Source organism: Furipterus horrens, unplaced genomic scaffold (assembly GCF_987537825.1).
Source record: "Furipterus horrens unplaced genomic scaffold, mFurHor1.1.pri manual_scaffold_4, whole genome shotgun sequence".
NCBI lineage: Eukaryota > Metazoa > Chordata > Mammalia > Chiroptera > Furipteridae > Furipterus > Furipterus horrens.
The window spans coordinates 15,479,342-15,502,327 of record NW_028327174.1 but is presented as its reverse complement, the minus strand read 5'-3'; the positions used below and the strand labels follow the sequence as shown (position 1 = coordinate 15,502,327).

At 35.9% G+C, this 22,986-nt stretch overlaps 1 protein-coding gene across 3 annotated transcripts in view; it reads right to left on the bottom strand.

Annotated features, from left to right (window-relative positions):
- Nucleotides 1-1,123: 1,123 nt before the first annotated feature.
- WASHC3 (WASH complex subunit 3) overlaps nt 1,124-22,986 on the bottom strand; it is a 47,976-nt gene continuing 26,113 nt past the window's right edge. For all 3 annotated transcript variants that reach the window (XM_090275352.1, XM_090275353.1, XM_090275354.1), the window contains 2 exons: nt 8,818-8,882; nt 1,124-1,376 (listed from right to left, as the gene is read on the bottom strand). In XM_090275352.1, coding sequence (XP_090131478.1) covers nt 1,292-1,376; nt 8,818-8,882 — 150 coding nt within the window. In that variant the 3' untranslated portion in view covers nt 1,124-1,291. The remainder of the gene's footprint in view (nt 1,377-8,817; nt 8,883-22,986) is intronic.

Genomic DNA, 22,986 nt, shown 5'->3' with positions numbered 1-22,986 from the left:
TAATACACCTTTGTATGGGTTTCCCCCATCTTACTCTGTTCTTTCTTTTGCTTCCTGGGATCACCTTGCAAATGACCGACATGCATCCAAGTCCTTTTCTCAGGGTCTTTCAGGCAGCCTATACTAAAATAAGCACCATTAATCAAATGCATTTATATATCTCCTTGTAAGTATAGTCAACTCTCCATATCTGAAGATTCAGCATTTGTGAATTCAACCAACACTGGACTGAAATTATTTTTTTACATGTTACACTGTTGCTGAGGTGTACTATGTAGGTTAGGCTTTTGATAGTTGAGTCTGTACTGAACATGAAGACTTTTTTTTCTTGTCATTCCCTAAACAACACAGCATAACAACTATTTACCTAGCATTTACATTTTATTAGGTATTGTAAGTAATCAAGAGATGATTTAAAGTATATGGAAATATGATAGGTTATTTACAAATACTATGTCATTTTATATAAAAGACTTGAACATCCATAGATTTTGATATCTGCAAGGCTTCCTAGAACCAATCCCCCATGGATACCAAGGATCAACTGTATTTTAGACATTTTCTAGACTGTGTGCAAATAATTATTCATGAAGAATTTTTGCAAGGTGAGTTAAGGACATTTTAAACCTGTGCAAATTGAATATATTTTTTCTGTTTAGGCACTAAGAGCTGATGACAATGATGCTTGCTCACTCTGAACTACACAGAAACTACCTATTCAATTTCTACTGATAATCAATAATAATATCTTTGATAGTATATGATCTAATGGCCAAGTGGTAAAAAGCTCTATAAGCTAATAAATACTACCAATAAAGTTCCATACCCTTACTATATGATATATAAACTTTATGTTGTCACAGAAAACGTCAATCCAGTATTATTTTCTGCCAGAAATTTAACAACTCGTATGACACAAATGCACATACTTTTCTTGCTAAAAGTCAAAAAATGAATAATTCACTTAGCCAAATTCACGTTTTTTCATTCAGTCTGTTTTTGATCACTGATCTCACACTGATTTATGTTAAATGCTCATCGTATTCCTGCAATAGTCTAGCTTAGTATTTGTAGCTACTTCATTTTTCAGTTCAGGGCTCTTTATTTTAATAACAAGACATACTGCAAGGTTATACATGGTTTATTATTATTATTTTAACACAGAGAGAGCTTGGTGGTGAATATTTGGCCACTTATTGTTTTTGTGAATAAGAGTTCAAGTTCAGGCTCTTCCCAATAAAACGTAAATTCATGCCTATATGTGAATATGTAATTGTTATCAAAATTAAACTTAGTCACTAAAAGAAGATTCGCTATCTGAACTTTCTTCTGTATTTTTTTCACCTTCTCTGTCAGGCACTGGAGCATCTGGCCTCCTGAAAGAGAAGGAAAAAAAATTCTTTTTAAGTTTTTCCAGTTGAAAAAAGCACTTACTAACTATAAATTAGGTTCATCCTAGAATATTGCTGCTAATAAACCTGCCAAGTCTACATCCTTAACCGAGAGACGCCCACTCTGCACCACATGGTGCTTCTCTCTGGCGTCGCCAGCACCACGGGGATTAAGTGCTATTCCCGTACGGGCCGTGGTGCCGCCTTCTCTTGCCAGTCCTTACACAGTGTGCTCTTCAGCACTTCATGGTTTTCATTACCATGGAGATCCACCTACAGACAGAGATGCGATCTGGGGAGGCTGACATGAGCAGGGCTACACCCATGCGGCCTGCAAGGGTCCCAAGGTACAGAGAAAGAAAAGCGAGCAATGAAAAGAAAAGGAAAATCTTCATGTTCAGGAAAGCTGCAGGAAGAAGTTTTTTAAATAGAAGAGCATTCAGGAACGGCTATGAAGAACCCCAGGCAATATGGAAATTCTGTGGGGGTGAAGGGTCTTCATATCTGTTGAATGTTTTCACTGATATGTTTCATCTTCAGAGGATAAATACAAAAGTATGAGTTGGTAAAAAGTGTCTCAAAGACTCACTAGGCACAAGGAAATATGGGAATGGTGAAACTTCAACTTTGCGTGGCTGTGCTATAATAAACCAGAATACAATTTTAATATTGTCATTAAAACAGGCAACTAGACAGACGCCTGTGACGGGGTTTGGGGTGTGAGCAGGAGTTGGCCAGAAACAACAAATGGGGGAATGAGTGGGGATGAGATTCTGAACGAAGGAGAGAAAACGGGAATGGTATGATGCTGCATTTGGAAACTCCAGAGTGTAAGGAATACTGTGGTAGAAAAGTAGATGAGATTAGATCATTTGGCAGGAGTAACGGGGGAAGGATGGGGAAAAGTTAAATAAAATACAGGTTTTTACTGAAATTGCACAACTAAGTTTGGGATTCTTAAGCAGTCATTGATTTCACATTTACACTGTGATGTAATCATCACCACCATTTCCAGAACCCTTTTCATCTTGCAAAACGCAAAGTTTATATCCATTCACCAGTAACACCCCATCCCCCTTTCCCTGCAGCCATTGGCAACCACTACTCTGCTTTCTGTCTTTGAATTTGATTATTCTGGGTGGAATCATATAGGATTTGTTATTTTGTGACTGGCTTATGTCATTTATTATAAGGAAGGCTTTCCAGGTGCATCCATTATATGGCATTTATCAGAATTTCCTCCCTTTTTAAGACGGAATAATATTCCATTGTGTGCATATATTATATTTTGTTTAATTATCCGTGGGTAGATGGGCATTTGGGTTGCTTCCGCCTTTGTGCTGTTGTGAGCAATGCTGCTGTGAACAAAGATGCACAAGTACAGGGCGGGCAAAAGGAGGCTTACGGTTGTTCACGTGGGAAATAATACAATACTTAATAAACAATAATAAAAGAAACTGTTTTGCAGACTCACAATTGTAACCCTACTTTTGCCCCCACCTGTATATGTCTGAGTTCTTCCTTTCATTTTTTTAGGTATATGCTCAGAAGTGGAATTGCTGAATTGTATGGTAGTCCTAGGATTAATATTTTGAGGAACTGCCATACAGTTTTCCATAGTGGATATATCATTTACACACAGTACACAAGGGTTCCAACTTCTTCATATCCTTGCCAATACTTGTTATTGTCTGTCTTTAGTCATTTTTTAAAATTGAGATATAATAGACATTATATTAGTTTTAGACACACATTTTGATATTTGTATACACTGTGAAATGTTCACACAGTAAGTCTAGTTGACATCCATCATCACATGTAGCTTCTACATTTTTTTCTTGTTACAAGAACTTTTAAGATCTATCTCTCTCAGCAACTTTCAATTATACACCAGAGTATTGTTAACTCTAATCACCATGCTACACACTACATTCCCATGATTTGTTTTATAGCTAAAAAGTTTAGCCATTGGCAGACCACAACTGTTTTTTCCTTTTCTAAAGATTTTATTTATTTATTTTTAGAGAGAAGGGGAGGGAGAGAGAAAGAGAGGGAGAGGAAGATCAATGTGTGGTTGCCTCTCACATGCTTGCAACTGGGGACCTGGCCAGCAACCCAGGCGTGTGCCCTGACTGGGAATCAAACCGGCGACCCTTTGGTTTGCAGGCTGGTGCTCAATCCACTGAGCCACACCAGCCAGGGTCACAGATGCTTTTTAACACCACCTTTTTGATTTTTTTATTGTCTCTCTCATTCTTACAATCACGAGTTTCTGACATTGCTTTTTCCTGTACTCTAATTTCTAGCCAGTATGCCAGTCAGTGATTGAAGATGGGCAACTAAACTGAATGGGAACTTGGTTCAGCAAGAACTCAAAGAATGGAACCAGTAAAAAACCTACTTTTAGAATTGTCCAGTTGGGGAATTAGTTAAGGCTTATTGTACCCTCAGTCAGCCTAAGCCCAGCCTTTAATCCACTGTGTTGTTGTGTAGCAGGAGGCAGACAACGATTGTTGGCAGATAAGGAATTCCCTTCATGAGCAGGAAAATCTGCTGGACATGCCTTGAGTATAATTAAAAGAAAGTTTTCTTGCTTTCCAGCATCCTTTTAGTTAACATTAATAAATCCCCGTTTGTCTCAGGGATAGTAGGCTGAGGTGGTCACTTTTATTTCTGGAAACCATAACGCCGGTCATTCCAGTCTGGGAGAAGGGTATAAAGCTTTTGAATAGATACCTCCAGGACAAATGCCAGCAGAGCTGCTTCTCTGCAAAGGCTGCACAGTACCTTGAACTCAATCATATGCTTTCTTTAGCCAAATCAACATGCTGCAAACTGTACCTTTCTATTAATATTGATTGTGACCAGTTAAATTTCAATTTCAGAAGTCTATTCTTTACTGCAACATTTAAAATATATATTTTTCGGTTTGAGAAAACAATATGATTCAGAAGGTTAACTACTCTGTGTGTGTTAAATATGTCTGTTGAAAACACAATGGTATACAGTCAACTACAGGATTATAAACAAGTTGTGATCCAAAAGCGTAGTAAATCCAGTTGTTTAGAACTTGCTACATCTTCTTCCATTAAAACATTCATAAATCACAACTAACATTTACTGAACATTTACTGCTTGTCCAGAGCTGTGCTAAGTGCTTACATTATTCTTACTTAGTCTGAACAACTTTATGATAGGTGAACTATTCTATTTCCCATTTTACTGAGGAGGAAACTGATGCATAGAGAAATTAGGTAATTAGTCCAAGGTTATACAGCTAGAAAGTTGCAGGGCAGAATCTGAATCCTAGTAAGCTGACTATTTCTAAAGTATACCTGTGCCTGAGCCTTAACCATTACGGATTTCTTCTCTTGCTGAAGGGGAGGCCCAGAGGCTAATCTCTATATCCTAGAATAGTAAAAATATTAGTTACTGTGTAATAGTAGTAACCTTAGTTCTGGGACATAAATGTATGTTCAGAAAAGGATATGAAAGAAACTTTTTTTCTTTTTCATTTCCCTGGTAAGAAAATCTAAGCATTGATTGAAAGAATTTATAAGGCGCAATTCATCTCTTCTGTATTTCTGAAAATAAAACTACAAAAGATTAACCTTAAGGTGATAAAGGTACTCTTTCATATATCTTTTTATTTCAGTGACATTGAAAACTAATTCTTACAAGCTAAAGAGAATTAATTTTTGGTTATATAGAACTATTATTTTCAAAAACTTGGATTTCTAAAAATAAACAATTACTTAGAAGTAGCAAACAAATACTATTTATTTGGTAATTATCAAGCATTTTCTTCAGTTTCACAGACTTCCTAAAATTCAATGATAGTTATTATTTTTTATTTTTATTTTTTAGGAAAATAGCCAGGCTCTCTTCTCCTTTAGTATGTAAACCATTTTGGTTTAAAATTGTGTACTCTTAGCTACTACACTTTTATACATAATCAAATTACAATGTATTTTCTGATCAGTACTTATTTCTATATTAATCTCAATTTCGTTCTTTGCTCAGTGCAGATTTAGACTATTTTTCTAATAGTTATGAGTCTGCCTTACTATCTGAGTAATAAAAAAGTGTAGTTTATACTTCAAAAGAAAAAAAAAGAAACAGAACAATCTTTTACTGAAAGTTCTTGGCTGAGGCTTAATGTGTACCTCAGATTCTAAATAAAAGTACACTCTTCACTTGGGTGGCACATTTTCTTCTCCTTCATCAGCTGAGACCTTTCTTCCAAAGTGCAGCTCCTTCACTTTTAAGTAAACATGATTCCCAAAGGGCCAGAATTCCTCTTTAACAAGGCAGTTGATTCCACTCATCTTATCTAGATGAACGTAGCTGGAGTTGGTCTGCTAGTCGTAGTGGTGACAGGTTATAGTGAGTCAGCCCCACTCCAACCAGTGCCCCTGGTGACCCAGGGCCTGTACTTGTGAGGTAATGGGTCAGAATTCTGGCACCAGGCTGTGGTTGAGGAGCAGCTTTCATGTAAGAATGTTTTAACTGTTACTGGAATTCCACCCTAAAACTTGGCACCACCTTGCAAGCAAATGTTTCTTAACATTTACAGACAATGACATACCCTCAAACTTGCTAAGTGAGCTATATCAAGGAAATATTGGGGATCCGGAGAGTTCTCCCCTTGGTAGTCATCCATGGACTTCAGAGGGTGGTGATACTTAAATGAAGTCTTGAAGAATATAAAATTAGCCAGGCCAATAAGATGGGGGAAGGAAGCTCTATGCAGAAGAAAGGCACATTCAAAGACACCAAAAGGGAACATTTAGGGAAGAGCCACTTGTTTGCTAAGCTGTGTGGAAGAGTGGCAAGAAATGAAGCTTGAGAGAGAATCTGGGTCTTGATGAGAAAAACATTTCTTGATATATATTATTGAGTATGCTATTACAGGTGTCCTGACTTTTCCCCTTTGCCCCCCATCCATTTAGCAACCCCTACTCCCTCAGGCAAACCCTCCATCATTGTTCATGTCCATGGGTCATGCACGTAAGTCCTTCGGCTGCTCCATTTCCTATGATGTACTTTACACTCCCATGGCTACTCTGTAACTGCCTGTTTGTGCTCCTTAATCCCCTCACCTCTTCACCCATTCCCCTACATCTCCCATCTTGGCAACCATCAAAATGCTCTCTGTAAACAGGCTTCTGTCTGTCCTTCTTGTTTGCTTCGTTTGCTTTTTTAGATGCAAGTGCTGACAGATTTGTTTTTTTCTTTTTCGCCATTTTATTGTTCATAGTTTTGATATTCTTCTTTTTCTTAAGTAAGTCCCATTTAACATTTCATATAATAATGATTTGGGGATGATGCACTCCTTTAGTTTTCTCTTGTCTGGGAAGCTCTTTATCTGCCCTTTGATTCTAAACACCTTTGCTGGGTAATGCAAACTTGGCTGTAGGTCCCTGCTTTTCATGACTTTGAATCTATCTTGCCAGTCCCTTCTTGCCTGCAAAGCTTCTTTAGAGAAAGCAGCTGACAGTCTTATGTGAACACCCCTGTAGGTAACTAACTTCCTTTCTCTTGCTGTTTTTAACATTCTCTCTTTTATCTTTAACGTTTGGCATTTTAATTATGATTTGTCTTGGAGTTTGCCTCTTTGCAAGTCCAGGAAGTACAGAGAGAAAAGCATTTCTATGCAATTCTAATATGTTAGACTACATGTTGAGGTAGTAAAGAGTCACAAAAAGATCTGAAGCAAGAATGAAGTATGAACAGAAACACTCAGGTTTTAGTGACACATTAAAAAAAGAGTAGGAAACCAATCAGGAGCTATTATAATAATCCAGGTGAGAAATGACTAGAGTTTGAACTAAAGAGCAGTGAGCATGGAGGTATGTGGTCAGATACAAGGGATTTCAAAAATGAGACAGTCACGCTGCCACAGCAGGGAGTGGGAGAGAGGGCACAATCGACAGTGACTTCCACGCTGCCAGTGTGGGTAGCTGGTTAAGTACAAGACTGTGAGGTAGGTTCAGTCTGGGTTAGTGATGAGATGAAGCCAACAGGCGGTAAAGGGACTGGATACCCAGCCTGTGCTAATGCTTACAGGGCTGCTAGTTTTCTATTTATTACATTTTCTCTAGAGAAAAATATCAGGCACTTTAAAGGTCATTTTAGCTTTCTGTTATTGCAGAGGTCTACTGTGTATTTCCAGAAGCAAAAAAGATGTCATGGTGAACATTAAATATATTTATAACATATATTATTACAATGAGTATCAAAATGGATTGGGCCCATATGTGTAATTCACATTAAAGTACATGTCACAGTCCATCTGCTTTAAAAGTCTGTGTCAGAAAGAATTTCCAAAACAAATGTCTAATGTTCTGGAGATGCTTTAGTTCAGATTACCAATCTTTGCCACTGTACTTTAAGTTTGCTACTTGGATATACCTCATATACTAAATGTAGATACATGCTGGAAATTTGTTCTTATAGTCTTTTAAAAAATTCTTAAATAAATTTCATATTCCAGAAGATAAAATGTGAGAAAAAGACTGTTTTATGGTATCTCCCCTCCAAAATGCACACATTTTCTTGAAAGGCTGAGAGTCAAGAAAAATGCCCAAGTATTATACTGCTAGTAGAATATGAATGCCTGGATAACATAGCTAAATACATCAGGGTGACCTAAAATCACAAAATGGAAGGGCTCTTTACACGTATCTAGACACTTGCAAAACAGTCTGGTTCTGAATAATCCATTATGATATATATTTATCCAAGATGAGCTATGTAGCCAGGTTTGCTTGGATGGAATAAATCGTCAAAGTTCTGAGCCACAAATTAACAGCATTTCTCAAAAAGTATCTTATAAATCTCACAGAAACTGATATCTAGTTCTGTAATAACCACTCATGTGGACCTAGAGTGACTTTGCTCTCTTTACTTCTTATTCTGCCTCAACTTAGATCTTGGTGAACTTCCTGTATACTGAGATAGTAAACAAAAATCAGGTAGATAATTAAAAAGAAAGAAAGAAAGAAACCACTGCTTCTTGAGGATACTGCTGCAGTGCAACAAAACTGTCATCAATTTCCGTCTCTTTTATGGTCCGAGGGAAATGGAGGGGAGGATTGGGTGAAGGTGGGCAAGGGGGAAACATGGGGACACCTGTAATAGTGTTGACAATAAAAATTTTAAAAAATTCAATCTCTTTTGGATATATAGGTTCATCACTGATCTATTGTAACTCCCCTTAAATGTGCAAAGGCTGGCGTTAGTAGCATATGACAGATTTTTTAAGATGTTTTTTCATTTTTTGTAACATAGCAGAGACACTCTTTATGAAGGTGATTCACTCAACTATAAAACACTATATAGGAAAAATAGAGTTTGAAATCTTTTTATTATAACCAATAAATTCAACATCTTGGCAGTAATATTATTATATTAGAATACTTACTCAAGAAGATTTGGGTCTAGTCCTTCTGATATCATTTTGTTTCTTATTGCCATCACTGGAACACCCTAAGCAAAGGACACAATATAATAATTCAATTATTAAAAATGTATCCTTCATAAAAACAGAAACATAGATCAATTGAACAGAACTGAGAGCCCAAAAATAAAACCCAAGAATAAATAATTGACTAATATTTGACAAGGGAGCCAAGATTACTCAATAAAGACAGTTTCTTCAATAAATAGTGCTGGAAAATTGAACATTCACATGTAAAAGAGTGAAACTAGATCCCATCTTTCACCACTCACCAAAAATTACCCTGAAATGGATTAAAGACTAAAAGTAACACCTGAAACCATGAAACTCCTAGAGAAAACATAGGAAAAAAGCTTCTTGATATGGATCTCGGTAATGATTTTATAGAAATCACTCCTAAAGCACAAACAACAAAGAAAAAAACAAATAAGTGGGACTACATTAATCTTAAAAGGTTCTGCACAAGAACATTATGCTAAGTGAAATAAGTCAGTCAGAGAAAGATAAAATACCATATAATTTCACTCATATGTGGAACCTAATGGACAAACTGAACTAAAAAGGAAAATGGGGACAGACTCATAGATGGAGAGCAGGATGACAGCTAGTGAGGTGGGAGGTTAGGGGGTGGAGGGACTGAGCAAAAAGGAATAAGGACTCATGGACATGGACAACAGTGTGGTGATTGCTGGGGGAGGGTGTATAAGGGGACTAAATGGTAATGGGAAAATATAATAAAAATTAAATGAAAGAAATAAAATATATGAGAAAAGGAAAAAAAAAAAGGTTCTGCATAGCAAAAGAAGCCATCAACAATGGGAAAGACAAGCTATAGAATGGAAAAATATTTGCAATTCATGTATCTGATAAGGGGTTAATATACAAAATACATTGTATAAGGTACACATATAATGCAATTAACAAGAAAACAAATAATCCAATTTAAAAATGGGCAAAGGACCTGACAGACATGTTTCCAAAGGAGGTATACAGATGGCCAGCAGTTACATGAAAAGATGCTCACCCTCAATAGTCATCAGGGAAATACAAATTAAAACCATAGTGAGAGGATCTCCATGCAGTTTGCAAGGGGGGCAGAGAACTCCATGCGGTTTACAAGGAGGCTGGAAACTCCACGTGGTTCTGCATTAAGAGCTGGAAGGCACCGCAACACAGGAAACCCCCCCCCCCCCAATCAGGATCGAATGATTGGGAGCTGCTGGTAAAACTGAACTGTGTCTGGAAAGTAGGAAGACTGTATCTCTGACTTTTCTAAAACTAGCCTGGTTTGGTAGGGGGAGGCAAAACTTTGTGTTTGTGGGTGTTTTAAAGAAAATAAAACTTAACGGCAAAAATCCGCAAATAATCTAAATCTACATAACCATTAAATAAATAATTCTTTTTCTTTTCACCGAAAGGAAAAAGAAAAAAAACATAGTGAGCCCTGAAAGGCAGCCTGAAGGTCAACCTAAAGGTTCCTTGTGTAAGTTCCAGCAAAGCAGACGTAAAGATCATATGTGATCATTTGCTGCTCTTATTGTGTTTATGCAAACGAACAGGATAAATTAAAACTGCACTTAATGCAGTCCCTTTAATGACTAGGAGGGTAATCTTAAGGAGAAAAATCGTGATTCAAGGAAAATTACAATGCTCAGTGGTAGACTATAAACTAGTGCAGCTAATTGTCTTTAAAGTTTATTTTCACTTAAAGTTTGTTTTCATTTGAAAGGTAAACTAGGTCTGTGACATCATCAAAGATGCTTAATTTACAGGCATAAAGAATGTCAAATGCCTTGAAACTGGATGTAAAAAAGACCAAAAACCAAAAAACCACAATGAGTTATCTAACACCTTTCAGAATGGCCATCATCAAAAAGACAAGAGATAACAAATGCTGGAGTACATATGGAGGAAAGGGAAGCCTTGTGCACTATTGGTGAAACCGTAAATTGGTGTAGCTACTATGGAAAACAGTATGGAGATTCCTCAAAAAATTAAAAATAGAACTATCACATGAGCCAGTAATTCCACTTCTGGGAAAAGAAATGAAAACACTAATTTGAACAGATATCTGCACCCCCATGTTCAAAGCAGCATTATTTATATAATAGCTAAGATATGAAAACAACCTAAGTGTCCCTTGATGAATGAATGGATAAAAAAGTTGTGATATGTATATATTTACAGAGATAGAAATTTATAGATATTTATATCTACATGTATAGATACATTATTCAGCCATTAAAAATGAGAAAACCCTACCATTTGAGGCAATATGGATAGATCTTGAAGACATTTATGCTAAGGGAAATAAGTCCGACAGAGTAAGACAAATACAGCATGATTTAACTTATCCATGAAATTTAAACAAAACAAAACAAAAAACATACCAAACTCATAGATTTATGGTTATTGGAGGTGGTATCATAATTGGAGGAGAGTTGTCAAAAGGTACAAACTTCCATTTACAAAAAAACATAAGTACTAGAGATGTCACATACAACATGATGACTATACTTAACACTACTTTGAAATATAGGAAGGCTGTTAAGAGAGTAGATCCTAAGCATTCTTATCACAAGGAGAAAATTTTTTCTTTTTATTGTATCTGTATGATGATGAAAGTCAACTAAACCTATCGTGGTAATCATTTCACAGTAGGTGTAAATCAAACCATCATGCTGTACACCTTAAACTTATATAGTGATACATTTCAATTACTTCTTAATAAAACTGGAAAAAATGGAAGCTAAAAAACACCTCTTTTATATGTCTCCACACACCACCTAAAACAAGACCTGTTAGAGGGCTTATTATTTAAAATATCTCTTACTTCTGTTTTTATATCACTATGTGCATAGCGCTTCAGTAATCTAATAAGGTACACATCTTGAATGACCTAACAGAATCAGTGTTATCCAGCCCACATAAGCCCAAATTAAATAGTTGTGATTATTTATTACTAATTGTGCTGTACAGAAGAGGCAAGGTATCATATTCTTACTCTTCTTTTATCACCAAAATATTGATAACTTAAAATGGTACTTAACAATATAAATAAACTTCTTTTCAAATAAACATTTCAGAGCTTTCTACTCATAAGTATAGCTATGTTAATGTTCTTTTTAAAGCAAATGGTCTAATTCCATGCACAAACATCAAACAGAATTCAAAAACTGTCCTGAGACTATATTATACATCTTCCCTACACCAATACCATCCTTGAGTAATGATAATTCTAGAACTGTATAGTCATAAAAACATTGACAATATGTGAATTTCAAAGTTTAGGATAAGAACGTCAAAACAGTAAGAAAAGGCTATGTCAGAAATAAATACAAATGTACACGAAAGGGAACTGATTGGATAGATAAATAAACATTTGTAGAAAACTCACTTTTAAAGTTCTAAAGGGAGAAGATGTAATCAAGTGCCTTTGTCAACTACTCTTCTTCACATCATGCCCAAAGAGGAGGAAACACTTATCTGATGAGTTAAATTTGAGGACTTTGATTATATCACTTTCAAAAGTAAGCAGGGTCACTGTGCTTTAAAAGGGTGCACACACGGTTGGGACCCTCACCCTCTTATCTCTTTACTCCATGTGGTGGAAGGAGTAAGCTGAGCCAGGGCTCACATGGGAAAAAACACAATTGCCTCCCTTGTTGCAAGCTCTCTGAGCTGCTGTTGCGTGGTTCTCCCATGTCACTAGCTAGTTGTGACATTCTGTTTTGATCCTAAGGTACAGAAGAAGCCCCTGAGGAACTCTGATGCTCCAGTGCAATTTCTCAGAGCCCTACCCTCAAGTCTCTGGGCACCAGCCCAGCTAAGGTGCCCCCGTCTTCTTTTGCAGTTGTCCATCCCTTGGCCTCGGGGATGTGACAGTTTTCTGTCTCAGGGCTCTTACAGGGTGGTTAGGAGTCAATTTACTGGGGTTAGCAGAATCCTAATAACAAAATCCCGCATACCTAAATGTTTAACATCACTATGGCAGCAGTGTTTAATGCTGAGAAAATGGATATCATCAGCCCCAGTCCTCAGGGAGTACAGTCTAACAGATGGCTTAAACATGTGATCACAATACAATCATGAAATTTATAACAGAGGCTTGCATAATGGGCAATGTTAGACCCACCAAAGGATTTGCTGAGGTTGAATCTTGAAGATGGGATAGGAGTTTAAAAACAAAGACTTAAAAAGCCTTCAGTCATTTCTGTATATGGGTAGAGATAAAAGAAAATACATATAACTTATAATATCTTACTCCATTAGAGACTTCACTATTATTATCAGCTTAATACAAATATCAAAGCTTGATACAAAAACAATTTGGCCTGTTACAAAGGATGTGTTCCAAATGGATTTGCTATGTTGCCGGTGACGCTGCTTAGAAAATTTGTTGTTTTGCTGTATTCATCCTTAGAGATTAAGGAATAGTCTGGTTTGTTAAACATCAAAAAGAAGTGTCCAATTTCTGATCTCCAAGAAACAAGGCTACTGGTGGTCTAAGGAGGACATGAAAGACCTCAAAACTCAAGTCTACTGAACTGTGGGATTATTTTTGGCAAGTGATAATGGCAGTTTGTCCAACATAAGTAATGAAGAAGAGAGAAGGCAGCCATAAGTCTTATGTTCCAAATAATCATGTCTGTATTTGCGTCACTGGAGAAAGTGTGTAAAGAAGCCACAGTAATGAAATTATGATGGCACCACTAACAGTTAAGTACTAGTTTCTTATATCACAAAAACTGACGGCTACAGGACTACCAATATTTACATTTATTTGTCATTGTGTTAATGAAATCCAAGCTACTAAATTCCCTTATAAACCATGTTGAAATTTTCCTAGTTTTAAATTAGAAAGAGGAAAACCCCTCTTAATCTATTAGAGATGATTTTCCTTTTTAAAAATAACAAACGACTCCTTATATTTGAGTTTTTCCTCTCAGTTTATAAGCTTGAATCATAACAATTCAGTATGAAAGATGGAAAATAGGAAGTTTATTAAGTTTATTCCCAAGTAGGTCAACATAAAGAAAAGATCTATTGAGCTGTTAGGTGGATAGTACCTTTTTTATTTTCAAGGATATGGAATGAGTAGGAGTTGAACAGATGCTATGGGTTGAAAAAAGGCAGGAAGTTCTCTAATTAGCTCCTTTTACTTAGTGAAATGGACTCAATCATTTCTTTGCCTTCTGATGTTCAATAATGCTCTTTTTAAAGTATTTATACTGCATTTTATGAAATATATTAGTAGGGTGTTATATTTAGGAAAAATTTTTGATAAAGTATTCTCTATAACAGATTAATACATGTTTACTGAACAAACCATAATACAAGTGTATGTTTAATGACCTTTTCCCCTTCTAGAAGCTTTCTGTGAAGGGATACAAAATTAATTTAAATGAATCTCTTAATCACTGTAGAATGAATATGGCCATCTAAAAACAGGAAGCTTTATTTCTAATGACTACAGATTTAGGAAATGATAGACTCTAAAATTATCTCTGATACTGTTGTCTCCAAGGGTCATTAGTTTGAAACTAAATATGTGGGCACAAAAGAAGCTCACAAATCTTGACTGGTATATTCACAGTGGTTTCCATGGAGCTAACAGTAAATTATTCCTTTTTCAGTGATTGTTTCAACAGATCAGTTTCATAGGGAGGAAGTATTCTTCACTGAAAAAAGAGAAAGAATTCTTCACTGACCGCGCATCAAATATCTTTAAAGATGAAGGAACAAATCATGTGATAAAATGCATAAAAATTGTATTAGCCATGACCAGGGTTCCCAGGTGGTTGGTAAGGCAGTTATTATTTTATTCATAAAATAAATACATGTTAGCAGTTCTACCTGTGCCTTTTAGGCATGGGAACTAAGGAGGTTAACCTAAATAAATGCCTATCAAGAAAACCTTTAGCCCTGGCTGGTGTGGCTCAGTGGATTGAGTGCCAGCCTGTGAATCAAAGGGTCACTGGTTCGATTCCCAGTCAAGGCAAATGCCTGGGTTGCGGGCCAGTTGGGGGCATGCAAGAGGCAATGACATATTGATGTTTCCCTCTCATTTTCTCTCTCTTCCCCCCTCTCTATGAAGAAAAGGAAGGAAGGAAGGAAGGAAGGAAGGAAGGAAGGAATGAAGGAAGGAAGGAAGGAAGGAAGGAAAGAAGGAAGGAAGGAAGGAAAAGAGAGAAAGAGAGAAAGAAAGAAAACTTTTAAAATTACTTAAAAAAGTTAGGGATCTATTGTTATGAGACTTAAAATACAGCTGCATCAATTTCCCCATGTGATTGTTTTTTCCCTGGATATTCTTTTTGTTCTTTTTCTTTTTTAATGTGAAACCTATTGGCAATGATCAGTTTCATCCATTTCACCTTTTAAAGATTTTATTTTTATTTTGAGAGATAAAGGGAGGGAGAGAAACATCAATGCGCCGATGTGCTAGAGGAGAGAAACGTCCATTGGCTGCCTCTCATGCACCTCCAACTGGAGACCTGGCCTGCAACCCAGGCATGTTCCAGAGTGGGAATTGAACCAGCAACCTTTTGGTTTGCAAGCCAGCATTCAATCCACTGAGCCATACCAACCAGGGCCTGGATATTCTTGTAATGTGATAAATTTTAGACATTAACAACGGAAGAAGTGTATGGTTTATTCTTTGCATTTTGTAGCTACTCAAGTGTTTTTTTCTTTTCTTTTTTACATTTCAAAGTAATTAGGTGCTTTGGAAGACCCATTCCCCTCCACTATTATATAAAACAACAGCTAAAATTTAAAGACTTGCTTTGATAGTCCAAGTTATGCTGTAACTCCATTGTGAGTACTTCAGCTACACTATAACTTTGCTAAGCCTAATTTCACTCAAATGATATTTGTTCTTGAAAATATGCATTGATTAGAATTTCCTAAATTTAATTATACATTTACTTTCTAGGAATAAAAACTTTAATTTTTATAACAAATCCTTTTGGAATCTGCTACTTAAAAGTGTAATAAGTTCAGATGGTCTCAATTTAATCAGGTTTTTGGAAACTCATTACTATATGCACCTATTCGAGAGGATTTAAAGAAATATCTCCAAATATAGCAATAAAAGAATGGAATTCTTAGTAATTAATTATAAAAATAATTCTACTGACTTAAGCCAAAGAAAAATATTCACTTCCGAACTAATTTTTCAATAGTGGTAATATGTTTGAGCTGGTGCATTATGAATTGCTCATTCATTGTCCTTAGAGATCCACAGGTACTTATTTAAAGAAAGATAGCCAGAGTTAGGTATTCCATGTGGCTACAGAACCACAACAAAAGGCCCTGAATCAAGGTGTCATCAGTACATCCTCTAACCAACTAAGTGACATAAAAGCTATCTCTGAACTTGGACTAGGAAAAGAATAAGAAAAGTCGAGATGCTGTATTTTTATATTATGAAAGCCCTGGTGAGCTGTACTTAGGCCTGGAGATATTTATTTAAATTGCAGTATTAAGATAAATAGAAAAAATGTAGATATCTTCAGGTAGAGGAACATATAATTTTCATTCATTTTTACCAATGAAATATTCTGAAATCTATTTTTCTTTCTTTTAAAAATATACAGTAAACATATTAGCATTTTCTCCAAATCGCAAAATAATCCTTACCAAAAGTTAGTTTACAAATGAAGTATGCTGTTGCATCTCACACCGCTGCAGTCAATTCAAGGCACGTTAATGTCTGCCCCATTCTGAAAGCTTACACTATCTGAGACCCTTATCCAAATATGGTGCTGAAATGCCTTCCTCAAGCTGAAGGGCTCTAAAACCTCAAAGACACGTCTTTCCCACCTGAAGTGAGTCCACTTCCTTAATATAGCTCATTTGCAACTCTAGCCTTTACTATTTTTTTCCATTAATTAACCACAATCTTAGACAAATTTATATTCAAGGTGAGATGCACAGTATTTTTAAAAAGAGGAAATGTAAGTAACTACTTAATATACATTACTATGATTTGTTCCTTACCGATTTGGAAAACTTCTATGTGTTATACCTTAGATAAATAAGTCAGAGGTGGTCAGTGGGAACAAAAGAACGGCACCGAGAAATCAAAGCTGGGTAACTGGAACATTACAGTAGGAGCAGAATAGAGACTCATACCACGCATTCCAGCAAAGGATAAAGCTCTGTGTCAGCGTACATCTTCAAAAGCTTCCTTAGGAACCTGAGCAGTAATGTTCCTTTTGTCATAACTTCTAAAGGGCTGGGAAGTCATTTAAAAGAGTTAGAATGAAAGGCTGGCCAGTCCAAAGTTAAAAGTATTTTTCTGCTAAATGCCCCTGTTTTTGTTGCTTCCCATTTTATATATAATTTAAAGAAAATTCCTATAAAATTTAAAACTACCTTAAGCTTATCTTCTCAAAACTCCTTCCTCTGTGTTTGCCTGCTTGTTTACATCCCTTCTTTCTCTTTCTTTTGTGGGGAGAGATGAACAGAGGGTATGGTGTTACCATGAATTTAAAGCCGATGAAGTAAATTTGACTGCTATGTAGCAAAATTAATAAACTGAAATAAAGAAGGACATGTTTTGGCTTGAAATGATGGTTTCAGAGCTGTCCTATACATTATCTCAATTATTTTAATTATGCCAATGGCACAAAAACAAGATATAGAGAATATATTTCTTCAGGAATATATTCTCTTCAAATATAATTTTATACTTAAGAAAAATTCATTTGACAAATTTAGCACCCTAAATGTATTACCTTATCAGTTATTTTTAAAAGAGTATTTTGCATTCTCAATTTGATTTTTCACTTACTCTCCCTTTTTAAAATTATATTTAATTTTTAATTATATAACATATTATTTAAAAACATGTAAATGCACAGTAGTCTAATATCCTTCTACAACTCAAATGAAGATTGATATTTGTGTGTACACAAATGTTGGTATGCGACAATTCTTCTTTTTCTTTTTTATTGAATTTATTGGGATGACGTGTTTAATAAAATCACATAGGTTTCACATGTACAATTCTATAACTCACCATTTGTACGAGGGGGACACCGCCCCCCAACTGGAATTATCTTTGGAGGATGAGCCCCTTGTAGTACAGGCTTCCCCCTCTAGGTGAGTGTCCTAGGAACCCAGCTGGCATTGTCGTGAGAGGCTGTGTTCGGCTTCAGTGAATTTTGTTTTTAAGACCCTTCAGTGCATTTGCCCATTTCATAATGGGTGATTTAGATGAGCACCTGTCCACACTGTGCTGAGTGTTCAGTAGTTTTTGACAAAAAAGAGCATGACCCTGGTGCTCTACCCTCCCTATTTACCAGATCTCAGTCTACCCAGAGCAACTTTTTTTTTTTTTTCTCCTGGATGAAAAAAATCCTCAAAGGGAAATGTTTTGCCAATGTGGAGGAGGTGAAACAAAAAATGGCAGAAGCACTTAAAAGGCACAGAAATCAACTGTTTTGAGCAGTGGAAAATAGTCTTGATAGGTGTAGTGCATCAAATGGAAAGTACTTTGAAGGTCACTGAAGTTTAAACATGTAAGGATAAATACACAATTTTTAATAAATAAATTTTGTCTTTTGGGCCCCCACTGCATATTGTATTATGTGTCCACCACCCCAAGTAAAGTCTCCTTTTTTCACCATTGATCCCTGCTATATGCCCTTCTACCACCCCACCCCCCTTTCCCTCTGGTAATCACAATACGGTTGTCTGAGTATTTCTTCCCAACCCCCTCACCTTTTTCACTCAGTCCCGTGCCCCACCCTCCCCTCTGACAGCTGTCAGTCTGTACTCGATGTATGAGCCTCCTTCTATTTTGTTAGTTTATTTTGTTCATTAGATTCATATATGAGTGAACCCATATATTTGTCTTCTCTGACTAGCTTATTTCATTTAGCATAATACTCTCCAGGTCCATCCATGCTGTCACAAAGGGTAAGATTTCCTTCTTTATGGCTAAGTAGTATTCCACTGTGTAAATGTACCACAGCTTTTTTACCCACTCATCTACTAATGGACACTTGGGATGCTTCCATATCTTGGCTATTGTAAATAATGCTGCAATGAACATAGGGGTTCGTATATTTTTTCAAATTAGTTTTGGTTTTCTATGGATAAATTCCCAGAAATGGAAACTCTGAGTCATAAGGCAGTTCCAGTTTTTGCTTTTTGAATTAACTCCATACTGCTTTCCACAGTGGCTGTACCAATCTGCATTCCCACCAACAGTGCATGAGAGTGCCCTTTTTTTTACATTCCTCACCAGCACTTGTTTGTTGATTTATTGATGATAGCCATTCTGACAGATATAAGGTGTTATCTCATTGCTATCTCATTGAACATCATTTAATATGTCTACTGGCCATTTGTATGTCCTCTTCAGAGACGTGTCTATTCAGGTCCTTGGCCCATTTTTTAACTGCATTTTTTGGGGGAATTTTATAAATTCTTTGTAAATTTTAGATATTAAGCCATTATCAGATGTATTGGCAAATATGTTCTCTTATTCAGTGGGTTGTCTTTTCATTTTGTTGGTTTTCTTTGCTATGCAGAACATTTTTAGTTTGATGTAGTCCCATTTGTTTATTTTTTCTTTTGTTTCCCTTGCGCAAGGATATGTATCAGGAAAAATATTTCTATGAGAAATGTCTGAGATTTTACTGCTGTGTTTTCTTCTGGAATGCTTATGGTTTCAAGTCTAACATTTAAGTCTTTAATCCATTTTGAGTTTTTTCTCATGTATAATGCAGGAAGGTGGTCTCTAGTTTCATTTTTTTGGCACATATCTTGTCCAGTGTTCCCAACATCATTTTTTGAATAGACTAGCTTTACCCCATTGTATGTTTTTGCCTCCCTTGTCAAATGTAAATTGACTTTAAAGGTGTGGATTTATTTCTGGACTCTCTAGTTTGATCTATAGTTGTTTTTATGCCAGTACCATGCTGTTTTGATTACTATGGGTTTATAGTATAGTTTAAAATCAGGGAGCATGATTACTCCAACTTTGTTCTTCTTTTTCAAGGTTGCTATTGCTATTCGGGGTCTTTTGTGGTTCCATATAAATTTCTGGAATATTTGTTCTAGTTCTGTGAAATATGCCATTGTTATCTTTATAGGAATTGCATAGAATGTATAGATTGCTTTGGGTGGTATGGATATTTTAATGATGTTAATTTTTCCTATCCATGAACATGGTATATGCTTCCATTTATTTGTAACTTCCTCTCTTTCTTTCTTCAGTGTGTCTTATAATTTTCTGAATACAGGTCTTTTACATCCTTGACTGAATTTATACCTAGGTATTTTGTTCTTTTTGAAGCAATTGTGAATTGAATTGTTTTCTTAGTTTCCCTTTATGATAGTTCATTATTGGTGTATAAAAATGCAATTGATTTCTGGATATTTATTTTGTATCCTGCTATTTTACTGAATGCATTTATCAGTTCTAGTAGCTTTTTGGTAGAATCTTTAGGGTTCTCTATATACAGTATCATGGGTATGTGACAATTCCTCAACTAGAATTCAGAATTCCAAACCCTCCTGAGTGAGGGTCACTCACTGTTCAAAAGATATTTTCCCAGAAACGATAAGAACCATAAATAAATACGGTTATGGTTAAATAATTAGTTCCTGGTAACAGATTATTCACAAATCAAACCTTTCATGGTAACTGAATGCCACCTGAGGATAACTATAATGAACAATATGTGATATCAGTATTATATATTCTGAACTGTATGATTATGGCAACGGTAGGAATAGGTAAGTCTCAAGGCAGGTACATACAATATTGCCAAATGGATACTGACAACCATCTAACTTAGTAGCGCCTGTCCACTACATGTTTTTCCTCCTGTGTTCTAACGATGTTCATCATATATTAGGAATTAAAACCCGGACTTAACAATACCACTGCTTACTGCTCGCTACCAAACATAGGTTAAGAAAAATAAAATAGCAAAGAATAAACAAAAGGGCAAGTACATCATTTAAGAGCAATACTTGCCAACATTAAATGTGTTTACAATATGACCGGTTCTGAGCTCCCTAACTTTCAAGGCAACTTGGAAAGGGTTCAAAAGGCAGCCAGAATATTGAAAAATCACAACCTATAAAACTATCATAATTCTTCACACATGGTTTCCTTAGAAGCTAGTTCACTATTTTTAGCAGAGATAAGTAATTTTAGTTATTCTTTGCCAAGAATACTAGAAAAAGTCACTTGTTTCTAGATTCTTCTCCAGACATTCAGCCCATGGCAAAGTATAGGTAACACCTCAGGGGCTCCCAGCTGGAGGTCAACTGTCAGTTTTCTGTCACAGGAGAAATCTCTATCTAATCCCTCTTATATTTGATATAAGACAGAATGTTGAAACAAGAGGATAATTGTGGTCACCTGAGCTCCATTTAATCCAGCTCAAAGTACTACTCATATAGTAGTACATACTTTCTGCTAAGCTTTGCTTCTTTCTTTCAGTTGTAATCAAATGGACCTGGCTGACCATTTAGTTGATAGGAAGAAGAAACTATTTTCCCTTTTCAATTTTCAGAGTTGGCTGAATTATGCAATTAATTAAATAGACAAGTGTTCATTTGCCTCTTTTCATTACCTACATTCATATGGGCGAGAAATCAATCATTTTACATATGGCTTTTATCTTCAATGTGAAACACCACAAAATGTTGTCCCCCCAAACCTGTATGTACTAAAAAAATACTGACCTGAGTACAGGTCTTTTACATTTTATATCGATTAGTAAATCTATGATATTATAAAGGAAACAAAACACTTATTAATACTATTATACTTACGGAGTTTAAAAAAAGCTATACAAAAAGAAATAGCATATAGATGTCAAACTAAATCCACAGCTTTGATTATGTAGGAATCACTTTTGGCTACACTGTTGACCAGTGATGAGGAACTTACCCTGGAGCTCTTTAGACCAGGGAAAGTCACACTGGGGTCATATCTCAAATAAGGTTTTAAATACGTTATTACTTTTACAAAACCTACACCTTATCTTAAGTGCACTCTACTTTATGCTTGATTAGTTTTACAAGGTCCAAGGTACATAACTTTTTGGTGAACATCTTTAATAATCAGTTGGGAGATGCTTCATCCTTAGGAAATGGAAGTCACATTTCCCCAGGCCAACATCCTTTGCTGGCAACAGATGCATCAGAACCACCAGAACTAAGGAGATTATTCAATCCATATTTTAAACCAGCCAAAGAAAATAGAGCTTTAAAAAAAACCCAAGTGTCCAAAGAGACCATTTTGGCAAATTTGGTTACAAAAAATACAAGTCATTAGCTTCTTAATGTGGAACTCGGACTTTCCCAATGCACAATTTATTACTGGCAAAGGATTCATCAAGCTCTGCCAGTAAAAGGGGGAGCATTGTTGGAAAAGTGTTCTATGTACACAATTCCAGTTAAGTTATAAAAGCAATATGTAATTTAGTAAAGGCTTGTGCTGCACTATTATGACAACAAACATTAAATAAGAATCAATTATCTGCCACATTTGGAACACAACAGTATTACTCACTAAAAAATCTTGTGTAAAACTTGCTTAAAAAGGGAAAAAAAATTCAGAAAATGCCAGCAGGTGTTCCAGGAACATTCATTAATAATGAGATCCAAATCTGGGGATCAATTAAATATGATCATAAATCTAGAGAGAACTACAGATTTCATTTTATGTATGAAGAAACTGAAGCCTTAATGGATGACATGACCTGAACATGGTGATACAGGATTACAGGACAAGCTAAGAAACTATATCATGTCGCATCCCAGAGGTACACAGTAAAGATCTGGGGGTACTCTTAGGCATTCAGATGTACTACAAAAACAACTCTTTTCGGGAACTGTAATCATTCTTATAGTCTCATAGAGGGCAGTAATCCAGGAGTGACAGAAAAAGGTATGGAGACCAAAACATGAGATGCTGTTTCTCTGTGAACTGGTACTTGTGACATTTAAAAAATTCTGCTGGCTTATGTTCAAAGGAGTTTATGTTAAGTAAGTGGTTTGAACTACCTAGGCTCTAAAACCAATGCACAGGTTATGTGACAGTGAGGCAAAGCAAATATAAAAGCAGTACATTCCAGGAGACACCTAGACCCAGGAAAA